At 42.4% G+C, this 12,014-nt stretch overlaps 1 protein-coding gene across 1 annotated transcript in view; it reads right to left on the bottom strand.

Annotated features, from left to right (window-relative positions):
• The window catches only part of LOC124763286 (tricalbin-1-like), a 295,056-nt gene that overhangs the window by 109,314 nt on the left and 173,728 nt on the right, over positions 1 to 12,014 (bottom strand). Inside the window, exon 12 of the mRNA XM_047249126.1 lies at positions 5,526 to 5,620. Within this exon, the coding sequence (XP_047105082.1) occupies positions 5,526 to 5,620 (95 nt within the window). The remainder of the gene's footprint in view (positions 1 to 5,525; positions 5,621 to 12,014) is intronic.

Below are 12,014 nucleotides of genomic sequence, written 5' to 3' on the forward strand. Positions count from 1 at the left end.
TACTCTTGCAAGTTTCACAGGAAAGCTTCTGTGAAGTCAGGAAGGTAGGAGATTAGGTACTGGCAGAAATAAAGCTGTGAGGACAGGTTGTGAGTCATGCTTGGGTAGCTCAGATGATAGATCACTTGCCCACAAAAGGCAAAGGTTTGATTCTCAGTGCAGCACACAGTTTTAATCTGCCAGGAAGTTTCATATGTAGATGGGAACTGTCACTTCAGAATATCTTGTGCTTTCGCAGTGACCCTGGCCTATATCTCCAGTAACATTTTCCAACTGCCTCGCCATATTTTTGCCTTCTCTCTTCTGTCCACAGCACTCCTTTTCTGTCCAGATTGTCCACTGTCTTCTCCTACCACTCTCACCACCTCCTCTCACCACAGGCAGTATATCTCTCTCTCTCTCACCACCTCCTCTCACCACAGGCAGTATATCTCTCTCTCTCCCTCCCCCTCTCTTCCTCTCTGTCTATCTCTATCTCTCCTACCCCCTTCTCCCTCTCAATCTTCACATTTCTCAATTTTTCCCCCTCCCATTCCCACTTGTCCCTCTTCCTATATCTCCTTTTACTCTAACCTCTGTACTCTTTTTGTCTTATTGTTCCAAAAACTTGCTCTTTCCCGCTACCACTCCAAGTGTCCTTCCCTGTACCCTCCACACCTCCATCAGCTCAGCTAACTGCTTTCAATAACCTAGTATCAATAATCAGTCTTGCCATGGGCACTGGAGTTTGTGTTCATCTGTCTGTGAAGCTGTGTGTGTGAATCTGTGTACTTTTGTTGGAAACAGAGTGAATACTAGAGAGCTAGTGTGAATTCTTTTTTCTGTTATGTGTTTCTATGCTGCATACATTGAACTACTATAGGTGAGTTGTTGCCTTTCTCATATTTTATGTATTGCTCCATCCAGGAATTCAGACAGAAACATTTTAATGAAATATTCATAATTTATGAATCACTAATCCATGAGCACTTCAAAATTCAACAACATTAATAATTCTCTGACCTATGATTAACATTTGTTATCTGAAAGCCCTTATTTTCTTCTTTCCAAAGAAGTGTTTTCTGTAAAGTATTTATTTCAAAAGTTATCTCTAGTCAAAATTTATTTCATTGTAAGATTACTGCAATGTGTGGATCTCAAGAGTGTATTTGTTTCATGAATTTATTATCATAGTTTTGCAGAACTGATTTTTCTGATTCCAAAAATATATAATTTTACCAGAATAACATGTCAGTTAATGAAATATTTTATTCAGAAAATTTAAATTTCCAGAAAATGTTGGTAGGCTTTTCTAAATCCCAGGACTACAGGTACATGTTCAAAATTTTCACATCGTAAAACAGAAGTTATTAATTATATCAGTACAGGACACTTAGCCAATTTTAAATCAAATTAATTTACTGCCTAATGTGTATAAGTATACTCTACTTTTCCTGTCTTATTTTATTTTTTAAAATATAATAATTTTCTATTCAACCTATTTGTAAAAACAGTGTTTACATAGACACTGAGCACAAAGCCACAGTCAATATATGGCAAGTTACAGTACAGGATTGTCAGACATACACTCCTGGAAATGGAAAAAAGAACACATTGACACCAGTGTGTCAGACCCACCATACTTGCTCCGGACACTGCGAGAGGGCTGTACAAGCAATGATCACACGCACGGCACAGCGGACACACCAGGAACCGCGGTGTTGGCCGTCGAATGGCGCTAGCTGTGCAGCATTTGTGCACCGCCGCCGTCAGTGTGAGCCAGTTTGCCGTGGCATACGGAGCTCCATCGCAGTCTTTAACACTGGTAGCATGCCGCGACAGCGTGGACGTGAACCGTATGTGCAGTTGACGGACTTTGAGCGAGGGCGTATAGTGGGCATGCGGGAGGCCGGGTGGACGTACCGCCGAATTGCTCAACATGTGGGGCGTGAGGTCTCCACAGTACATCGATGTTGTCGCCAGTGGTCGGCGGAAGGTGCACGTGCCCGTCGACCTGGGACCGGACCGCAGCGATGCACGGATGCACGCCAAGACCGTAGGATCCTACGCAGTGCCGTAGGGGACCGCACCGCCACTTCCCAGCAAATTAGGGACACTGTTGCTCCTGGGGTATCGGCGAGGACCATTCGCAACCGTCTCCATGAAGCTGGGCTACGGTTCCGCACACCGTTAGGCTGTCTTCCGCTCACGCCCCAACATCGTGCAGCCCGCCTCCAGTGGTGTCGCGACAGGCGTGAATGGAGGGACGAATGGAGACGTGTCGTCTTCAGCGATGAGAGTCGCTTCTTCCTTGGTGCCAATGATGGTCGTATGCGTGTTTGGCGCCGTGCAGGTGAGCGCCACAATCAGGACTGCATACGACCGAGGCACACAGGGCCAACACCCGGCATCATGGTGTGGGGAGCAATCTCCTACACTGGCCGTACACCACTGGTGATCATCGAGGGGACACTGAATAGTGCACGGTACATCCAAACCGTCATAGAACCCATCGTTCTACCATTCCTAGACCGGCAAGGGAACTTGCTGTTCCAACAGGACAATGCACGTCCGCATGTATCCCGTGCCACCCAACGTGCTCTAGAAGGTGTAAGTCAACTACCCTGGCCAGCAAGATCTTCGGATCTGTCCCACATTGAGCATGTTTGGGACTGGATGAAGCGTCGTCTCACGCGGTCTGCACGTCCAGCACGAACGCTGGTCCAACTGAGGCGCCAGGTGGAAATGGCATGGCAAGCCGTTCCACAGGACTACATCCAGCATCTCTACGATCATCTCCATGGGAGAATAGCAGCCTGCATTGCTGCGAAAGGTGGATATACACTGTACTAGTGCCGACATTGTGCATGCTCTGTTGCCTGTGTCTATGTGCCTGTGGTTCTGTCAGTGTGATCATGTGATGTATCTGACCCCAGGAATGTGTCAATAAAGTTTCCCCTTCCTGGGACAATGAATTCACGGTGTTCTTATTTCAATTTCCAGGAGTGTATATTGTCAAACCATGTTTAGCTGCCATTAAATTAAGTTCCATGACAGCTCAAGTCAGTCCATCCCATGTCACAAATTTTGTTATTTATGAACTGAAATTCAGTATTAACACTGTATACAGTCACTTTTTTAAATTTCCTTTTGAGCAGTTACTGAGTATGGACAAAATGTTATTGCAACTTGTTAAATTCTGTTAGTTGTCATTAAGTCTATGCAAGTTTACTGATCCGTCATCATACCAGTATGAAGCTTACTATTTAACAGCTGATCATCATCGATACAGACACAGAAAATAACAGGAAATGAAAATCTGTTTCACAGGTATTGTGTGAAGTTATTTTAAGTTCATTCAAAACTCTTAGCAACTGCAATAAGAGTTTAGACACACAGGAACGCTCCTAAGGAAACTGATTAACAGGTCACTAAACTTACAATACTTCACATTTTTAAATAATGCTAGATATTAATGTTAATCATAATTAATTGAAGGAATGAGTGTGTATTAATTTCTCAAGTGCATATACTTCATTCCTTACTGACTGACAACTCTTCTCTGCATTACAGTCTTCAGGAATGTTAAAAGCTGTATGAATTTATAATAATAAAATGCTCAGATAAAATTAACAATGCATTAATTTATTCTACTTATTAGGTAATGAAATTATTGCTAAACTTACAATTTGAAAATTTTATAGCAAAGAGAAGTCTTGCAATTGTTATTAAATACTGAATACATATGAAATAATATGCAATAAAAATTATAAAATTTTGTTATCTCAAGTAGTTGCAGTTTCTAATGTGGTAAAATTACAGCTGACACTGGCATTAACACATGAAGGCTATACTTTTATCAAATGGAAGGTCACCACTCAACATGTGACTGATCAATTACATTAAATTTGTAAATTTAGGAAATTGAGTTCATGCTCACTATTTAATGTCAAGATTTAGTCATCAGCAAGTAAGAAGTAAAACAGCTCTTCTTGATTCCCAAGTTCTGCCTAAGCTAATATTTCATGAAACCATGAAACACCATTAAACAGCAAAGATTCTGTATCAAGTTCGTCTGTAGTTAGTCTTGTTAGAAAAAGGGGGGAGGAGGGGGGGGGAGATAGAGAGAGTAGTTAACATAAAAGTTACCAGAAGAAATATCTGAGATCCTTGAGAAAAAGCAGTTGAGTCCTTCAAGATGTCATTTGTTAGTGAACTGTAGAAGACATGGAATTAGTAGATCATTCAGATTTACCAGAATGCATTTTCACTCTCCAATTGAGTGTGCACTCATCTGAACTTCCTGCAGATTAAAACTGTGTACCGGACTGGGACTCAAGGCTGTGACCTTTGCTTTTTGTCTGCAAGTAGTATGCCAAACAAGCTATCATACGTATTAATTTTTGAGGTATGGGAGTTTATCAGGTGTTGGCCCCTTCAATTTATGTCGCAACATGATTTCAGTTGGTTACCTCTGTTAATTTTGTACGTAAAATCATTATGGATTTTCTTTTGAAATAATGTTTGTATGTAAAAATAATAAAAAAAAGATTATGCATGAGATCTTGTCATATCCAAAAACCACTATTAAAAATCCTTTAAATTTATTTTTCCTAATCACACAAAACTATAATGTTTCCAATAATAATTCCATTTTACAAAATAATTTCTATAAATTCAAATTATTACAACAGTTCATGTAAATTACTGTGCTGAATTATCTTTGCCCACTAATTATATGTTTCGACAGCATTGCGTTAAGAGTTTTGACAATAGTTGTACTGTACAAGCAGATGTGGTGCAAGGACAAGCTGAAGTATGATGCTGTATGAGCACAGGTGTAATAAGTCGGAAATTGGAGTTTTATTGAATTCAATGTCATCTGATACAGTAAGAAACAGTAAATAAAATGATATGCTTATCAAAAATGGAAATTGAAGATAATTCATAAGATTGTTGGTTAAACTGTATACAAAACAAATAAACAAATCAAGCATCGTTGTCTAATCAAATAATTACAATGAACTTTCATTGAGAGCAACTATCCAAAACATAACATTTATCTCCTCGTTTTCACTTAACTTATTTTGATGTAAATTGCAATTATAATTGAATATCAATCAATTTAGTAGTCAAGAACTGTAAAGTGAAGCATTTCACCAAGCACAACTCACAACCAAGCCTTACAGCAGCACTTCAGTCAGTATCTCAATTCCTACCTTCCACACTTCACAACATAGAGACAATCTTGTAGGCATTTCTGTGCAATATCTCGTCTTCCAGAAGTGCTTTTCCTGAATGATATGCAGTAGAACATCTGTAAATTTGGAATGTGGGAGAAGAGGTACTGGTGGGAGTGGAGCTACGAGGGAAGGTTGTGTGTCAAGTTTGGATATCTCAGTCAGAAGAGTACTTGCGAATGAAAGGCAAAGATCTCAGGTTTGAGGCACATAGTTTTAATCTGCTAGGAATTTTCATTTGGATTTATATTGGGAATTGTACTGTATCAAAATACTTGAACAAATTTTATGAAAATTATGGTGCACCTGATGATGTTGACTTCCATCAGGCCTAATCCATGACTGAGAAGACTGCTGATATCGGAAGGTCCTTCTTGCTCTCTGTGAGTCAACAGCATTTTCTGAAAAAAAAGAGAGAGAGAATAAGTGTGCATAAATGTAAGCATGAAAACGACATGCTGTAACTCTTCTCTACAACACAATCTAAAGAGTTTTATTTTTTCCATAAATGCATGTCAACCTATTATGAACCTGGAATTTTTTTCTGGATCCATTTGATGTTTGTTGCTTGTAAGGACTCCAAATACTGGAACAAAACTGTATAATTGGTCGCAGTAGGGTTTTGTACGTGATTTCCTTTACAGATTCATTGCATTTCCCCAGACACAGACAAATGAAGTTGAGGCTTCCATTTGCTTTACTTAATACCGATTTCATGTGATTGTTACATTTCATATCATTTCTTGGTGTTAGTCCTAAATACTTATATAATGTGACATAGTTTAAAAGTTCACCACTAATCTTGTAATCAAATATTATAGAGGACTTTCTCTTTGTAACAGGCTTCATCTCACGTTTCTGCACATGTAAAGACTGCTGTCATTCATTACATCAAACAGAAATATTGTAGAAGTATTTCTGGAATTCCTTACCACCATCTAACAACAATATTTCCCTTAGAACAGGATCATCATTTCCACCCATTACAATATACTGGGTTGTATTAAATAAATATTCCTCAACATATATTTGTGAAGGTATTCCATATGATTGTGTCTTTGTCAGTACCAGGTGCTTCCACAAAGTGAGTTGCCCTGGGGCCATCAACAGTAAACAAAACACAATTTAATTGAAAGATTTATCACGACAGATACAAGAAGTGTTGAGATATTATTCAACATATTCACCACTAGTATCCAGACATTTGTCATATCATGGGACCAACTTTTGTATCCCTGTGTTTCAGAAGTCTACAACCTGGGGTTGGAACCGATGTGTAACAATCATTTCTATCTCTCTGTCCATCTGAAAATGCTGAATCTGAACAGGCAGGAATTTCTTGGGGTTTCAGAACAGCTGGATATCACTAGGAGGGAGGTCCAGGCTCTAGAAAGTATAATCAAACACTTCCCAGCTGAACATCTGCAGGAGCTCTGTTATGTGTTGAACCATGTGTAGCAAAGTGTTACCATGCAGCAAGACAACACCAGCACTAATCATACTACACTGCTTGTTCTGAATAGTCTGTTGCAATTTCCAGATTCCAGACTGAAATTTTCACTCTGCAGCAGTGTGTGTGCTGATATGAAACTTCCTGGCAGATAAAAACTGTGTGCCGGACCAAGACTTGAAAGGCAAAGGTCCCGAGTTTGAGTCTTGGTATGGCACACAGTTTCAGTCTGCCACGAATTTTCAATTTCCACATTGTTTTGCAGTAATGCTTAACATTAACTGTGTCACATCTAGTCAGGAATTCGATGAAGAGAAGTCCCCCATCTGTCCCATAATACTGAACACAGCACTTTCCACACTGAAAAAGTCTGCTCGAATTTCATTTTGCAGGACAGCCAATGTGACACCAGTGGATTGACTGCTGCTTGGTTTCTGGGTTATTGTATGCAACCCACGTCTCATTGTCTGTGTTGATGTGGTCAGAAGCTTGTCACTGTCATCATGCTAATGCTGCAGACTAACCAAAGCTGCACCCAAATGGTTTGTTTTGTGTTCTGGAGACAGTTGCTTAGGCACCCATTTAGCACACAGCTTCTGGAACAACAGAGACTCCATGACAATTTCATGCAAGAAGGAGTGGAACTGACTGCAGAGTTGTAAGATTGTGAATCAATGATTCTTCATAATGTGTGCCCACGCAAGCTTCATGTGCAGAACATGAGAAGGAACAGCATGCTTTCTAAATTCTCCATACACCATTAATAAGTCTGCTTTTTCAGCATTGGGTAAATACCACTTCTCACATACCTTACTTCTTGAGCTACCACAAAGTAACTTACAAGAAAGATACAATGCAATCAGTATACAATACAGAAAACAAACATCAAAGCCTCAGAACCACGCAGTTGAATGGAGCCAACAACTGTCCATATTTCCACCGTGTTCCACTAGGAGCAACATGTGGTATCAACACAATGGGTGTTTAGTGCATAGTGAACATCTACTAGATCTTGTCTTCAATGAGTGTTTCCAAATCAGTTGTCTGGATGAAAGTTACTTGCTCCTTAACTGGTCCATTCAGCAGATTTGACATCATTAGATTTTTTCCTGGAGAAAGTTGTTTTCGCAGACACACTGATCCTACTAGGTAATATGAAATGAAGTATTCTGATGACACGTTAGAACATAAGGATCATTTTGTAAGACCAAACATCAGTGGGTGAAGGAAGTACAATGATCTGTATATATTAAAAATTTTAACCCTCAGATGGACAGGCCTACGTATAAAGTTTGCCAACCACAAATAACACTGTCTCGCACTATTCCACTGCTGTTTTACAATTGTGAGCTCATACCTAATCCTTCCTTATTGCTTCAGCTAACACAGTGATAGGTTGTCTTGTCATACATCTAAGAGAGCAGCTTACAACTTGCTGATTACAAGTTCCAATTGGCTAACAACTTCTTCCGATCTATGAAAATAATAGAAAATTTCCGTTCAGTTAATGTGAAGCTGACAATCTTTAAAGAACGTGCATTATTTTAATATGTATTAAAACATAAAAGAAGTTAAAAAATGTACCATGCTCACTAAAGAATCAGTGTCTATGTAGAAGACTGGCCACAACACCTGTGATAGAGGGAAACATTCCACATGGGAAAAATATATCTAAAAACAAAGATGATGTAACTTACCAAATGAAAGCATTGGTATATTGATAGAGACACTCACAAACACAAACACACACACAAAATTCAAGCTTTCGCAACCCACAGTTGCTTCATCAGGAAAGAGGGAACGAGAGGGAAAGACGAAAGGATGTGGGTTTTAAGGGAGAGGGTAAGGAGTCATTCCAATCCCAGGAGCAGAAAGACTTACCTTAGGGGGAAAAAAGGACAGGTATACACTCGCGCACACACACACATATCCATCCGCACATACACCGACACAAGCAGACATATGTAAAGGCAAAGAGTTTGGGCAGAGATGTCAGTCGAGGCGGAAGTAGAGAGGCTAAGATGATGTTGAATGACAGGTGAGGTATGAGTGGCGGCAACTTGAAATTAGCGGAGGTTGAGGCCTGGTGGGTAACAGGAAGAGAGGATATATTCAAGGGCAAGTTCCCATCTCCGGAGTTCTGGTAGGTTGGTGCTAGTGGGAAGTATCCAGATAACCCGGACGGTGTAACACTGTGCAAGATGTGCTGGCCATGCACCAAGGCATGTTTAGCCACAGGGTGATCCTCATTACCAACAAACACTGTCTGCCTGTGTCCATTCATCCGAATGGACAGTTTGATGCTGGTCATTCCCACATAGAAAGCTTCACAGTGTAGGCAGGTCAGTTGGTAAATCACGTGGGTGCTTTCACACGTGGCTCTGCCTTTGTTCGTGTACACCTTCCAGGTTACAGGACTGGAGTAGGTGGTGGTGGGAGGGTGCATGGGACAGGCTTTACACCGGGGGCAGTGACAAGGGTAGGAGCCAGAGGGTAGGGAAGGTAGTTAACCTTTCCTCCAAAACTCTCTCCCAATCCGAAACCTCTGTCCTATCCAAAGGCCTCACCTTCAGCCCTACTCCCAGATTCAACCAAACAGCCCTTGTCAAAGATTTACTGTCCTACACTCGTACTCTCTGCTGGAAATGTCACTGCCACGAAGAAAAATAATCCTAATCCTACTCCTAATCATCCAACTCCCCAAGACACTATCCAAATTGTACCCTGCCTGGAACAGTTCCGTCCTCTGTCACAGCGGGACCCACCTCCTCTTTCTCAAAATCATCCTCTCCAAACCTTCCAGGAATTTCTCACTTCCAGCCTTGCCTCTCAATCCTTCTTGAAAACCTTAATCCTACTCCCAACATCACCACAGCTGAAGCCCAGGCTATCCGTGATCTGAAGCCTGACCGATCCATCGTCATTCTTCCGGTGGACAAGGGTTCCACGACCGTGGTACTTGACCGTTGGGAGTATGTGACTGAGGGACTGCGTCAGCTTTCAGACAATACTACATACAAAGTTTGCCAAGGTAATCCCATTCCTGATGTCCAGGCGGAGCTTCAAGGAATCCTCAGAACCTTAGGCCCCCTGAAAAACCTTTCACCTGACTCCATCAACCTACTGACCCCTCCGACACCCCACACCCCTACCTTCTACCTACTTCCTAAAATTCACAAACCCAATCACCCCGGCTGCCCCATTGTAGCTGGTTACCAAGCCCCCCCCCCCCCTCCCCCCCCCCTTCCCCCCCCCCCAAGAATGTATCTCTGCCTACGTAGATCAAAACCTTCAACCCATTACATGCAGTCTCCCATCCTTCATCAAAGACACCAACCACTTTCTCGAACGCCTGGAATCCTTACCCAATCTGTTACCCCCGGAAACCATCCTTGTAACCATTGATGCCACTTCCTTATACACAAATATTACACATGTCCAGGGTCTCACTGCGATGGAGCCCTTCCTTTCACGCCAATCACCTGCCACCCTACCTAATACCTCTTTCCTCATTACCTTAGCCAGCTTCATCCTGACTCACAACTTCTTCACTTTCGAAGGCCAGACATACCAACAATTAAAGGGAACAGCCATGGGTACCAGGATGGCCCCCTTGTACGCCAACCTATTTAGGGGTCACTTAGAGGAAGCCTTCTTGGTTACCCAGGCCTGCCAACCCAAAGTTTGGTACAGATTTATTGATGACATCTTCATGACCTGGACTCACAGTGAAGAAGAACTCCAGAATTTCCTCTCCAACCTCAACTTCTTTGGTTCCATCAGATTCATCTGGTCCTACTCCAAATCCCATGCCACTTTTCTTGACGTTGACCTCCATCTGTCCAATAACCAGCTTCACACATCTGTCCACATCAAACCCACCAACAAGCAACAGTACCTCCATTATGACAGCTGCCACCCATTTCATATCAAACAGGCCCTTCCCTACAGCCTAGCTCTTCATGGCAAACGAATCTGCTCCAGTCCTGAATCCCTGAACCATTACACAAACAACCTGAAAACAACTTTCGCATCCCGCAACTACCCTCCTGACCTGGTACAGAAGCAAATAACCAGAGCCACTTCCTCATCTCCTCAAATCCAGAACCTCCCACAGAAGAACCCCAAAAGTGCCCCACTTGTGACAGGATACTTTCCGGGACTGGATCAGACTCTGAATGTGGCTCTCCAGCAGGGATACGACTTCCTCAAATCCTGCCCTGAAATGAGATCCATCCTTCATGAAATCCTCCCCACTCCACCAAGAGTGTCTTTCCGCCGTCCACCTAATCTTCGTAACCTCTTGGTTCATCCCTATGAAATCCCCAAACCACCTTCCCTACCCTCCAGCTCCTACCCTTGTAACCGCCCCTGGTGTAAAACCTGTCCCATGCACCCTCCCACCACCACCTAATCCAGTCCTGTAACCTGGAAGGTGTACACGATCAAAGGCAGAGCCACATGTGAAAGCACCCACGTGATTTACCAACTGACCTGCCTACACTGTGAAGATTTCTATGTGGGAATGACCAACTTAGTTACAACCCATAACTAGCAATCCTTTTGTATTGTTTCACTGCTCAGTGTGTTTGCAGTTTGCTGCAGTTTTCTGATAGTCATTCATGCAAGCAGACAGCTGGTTATTTGTCATGGCCACACAGAATTCCAGCATAACTGATATACAAAATGGCTGCTTTCAGATGAGGCCTTGCATTGTATAGGTTAGTAAATGCCTGAGACCCCCCCCCCCTCCTCCCATGCAGGCATTCTCTCTCTCTCTCTCTCTCTCTCTCTCTCTCTCTCTCTCTCTCTCTCTCTCTCTCTCTCTCTCCCCCCCCCCTCTCACTCTCTCTCTTCTCTCTCTTTTCTCTCTCCCTCTCTCTCTCTCTCCCTCTCTCTCTCTCTCCCCCTCTCTCTCTCTGTCCATCCTCCCCCCTCATTTCACATCTCTCCCTTTCTCTATTCCCTTCCCATCTTGCCTCTCATCTCCATCTTCCTCTCCTTTCCTCCTCCCCCCACCCCCACTCATCTCTCTACCTCCTATATTCTCTACCCTCTGCAGTTCTTTCATCATGTTATGCAGCTGCTGAGTCATCTGTCAAAAGACCTGCCTCACACTATCCCACTACCCTATCGTCAACTTGTGCATCCTTCCCTAACCCCTCCCCATCTCAATCTGACAAGACAACTGCTATCGATAACCAACAGTCAGTCTAACTGTAGCCATAGGAATGTGTATTTAGATATCTGTATGGTTATGTGTGTGAATGTGTGTACTTCTACTAGAGAAAGGGCAAGAGCATGAAAGCTAGTATAAATACTGCTTTATATGTGACACCCACCAG

This window comes from Schistocerca piceifrons, chromosome 1 (assembly GCF_021461385.2).
Source record: "Schistocerca piceifrons isolate TAMUIC-IGC-003096 chromosome 1, iqSchPice1.1, whole genome shotgun sequence".
NCBI classification, from domain to species: Eukaryota; Metazoa; Arthropoda; class Insecta; order Orthoptera; family Acrididae; genus Schistocerca; species Schistocerca piceifrons.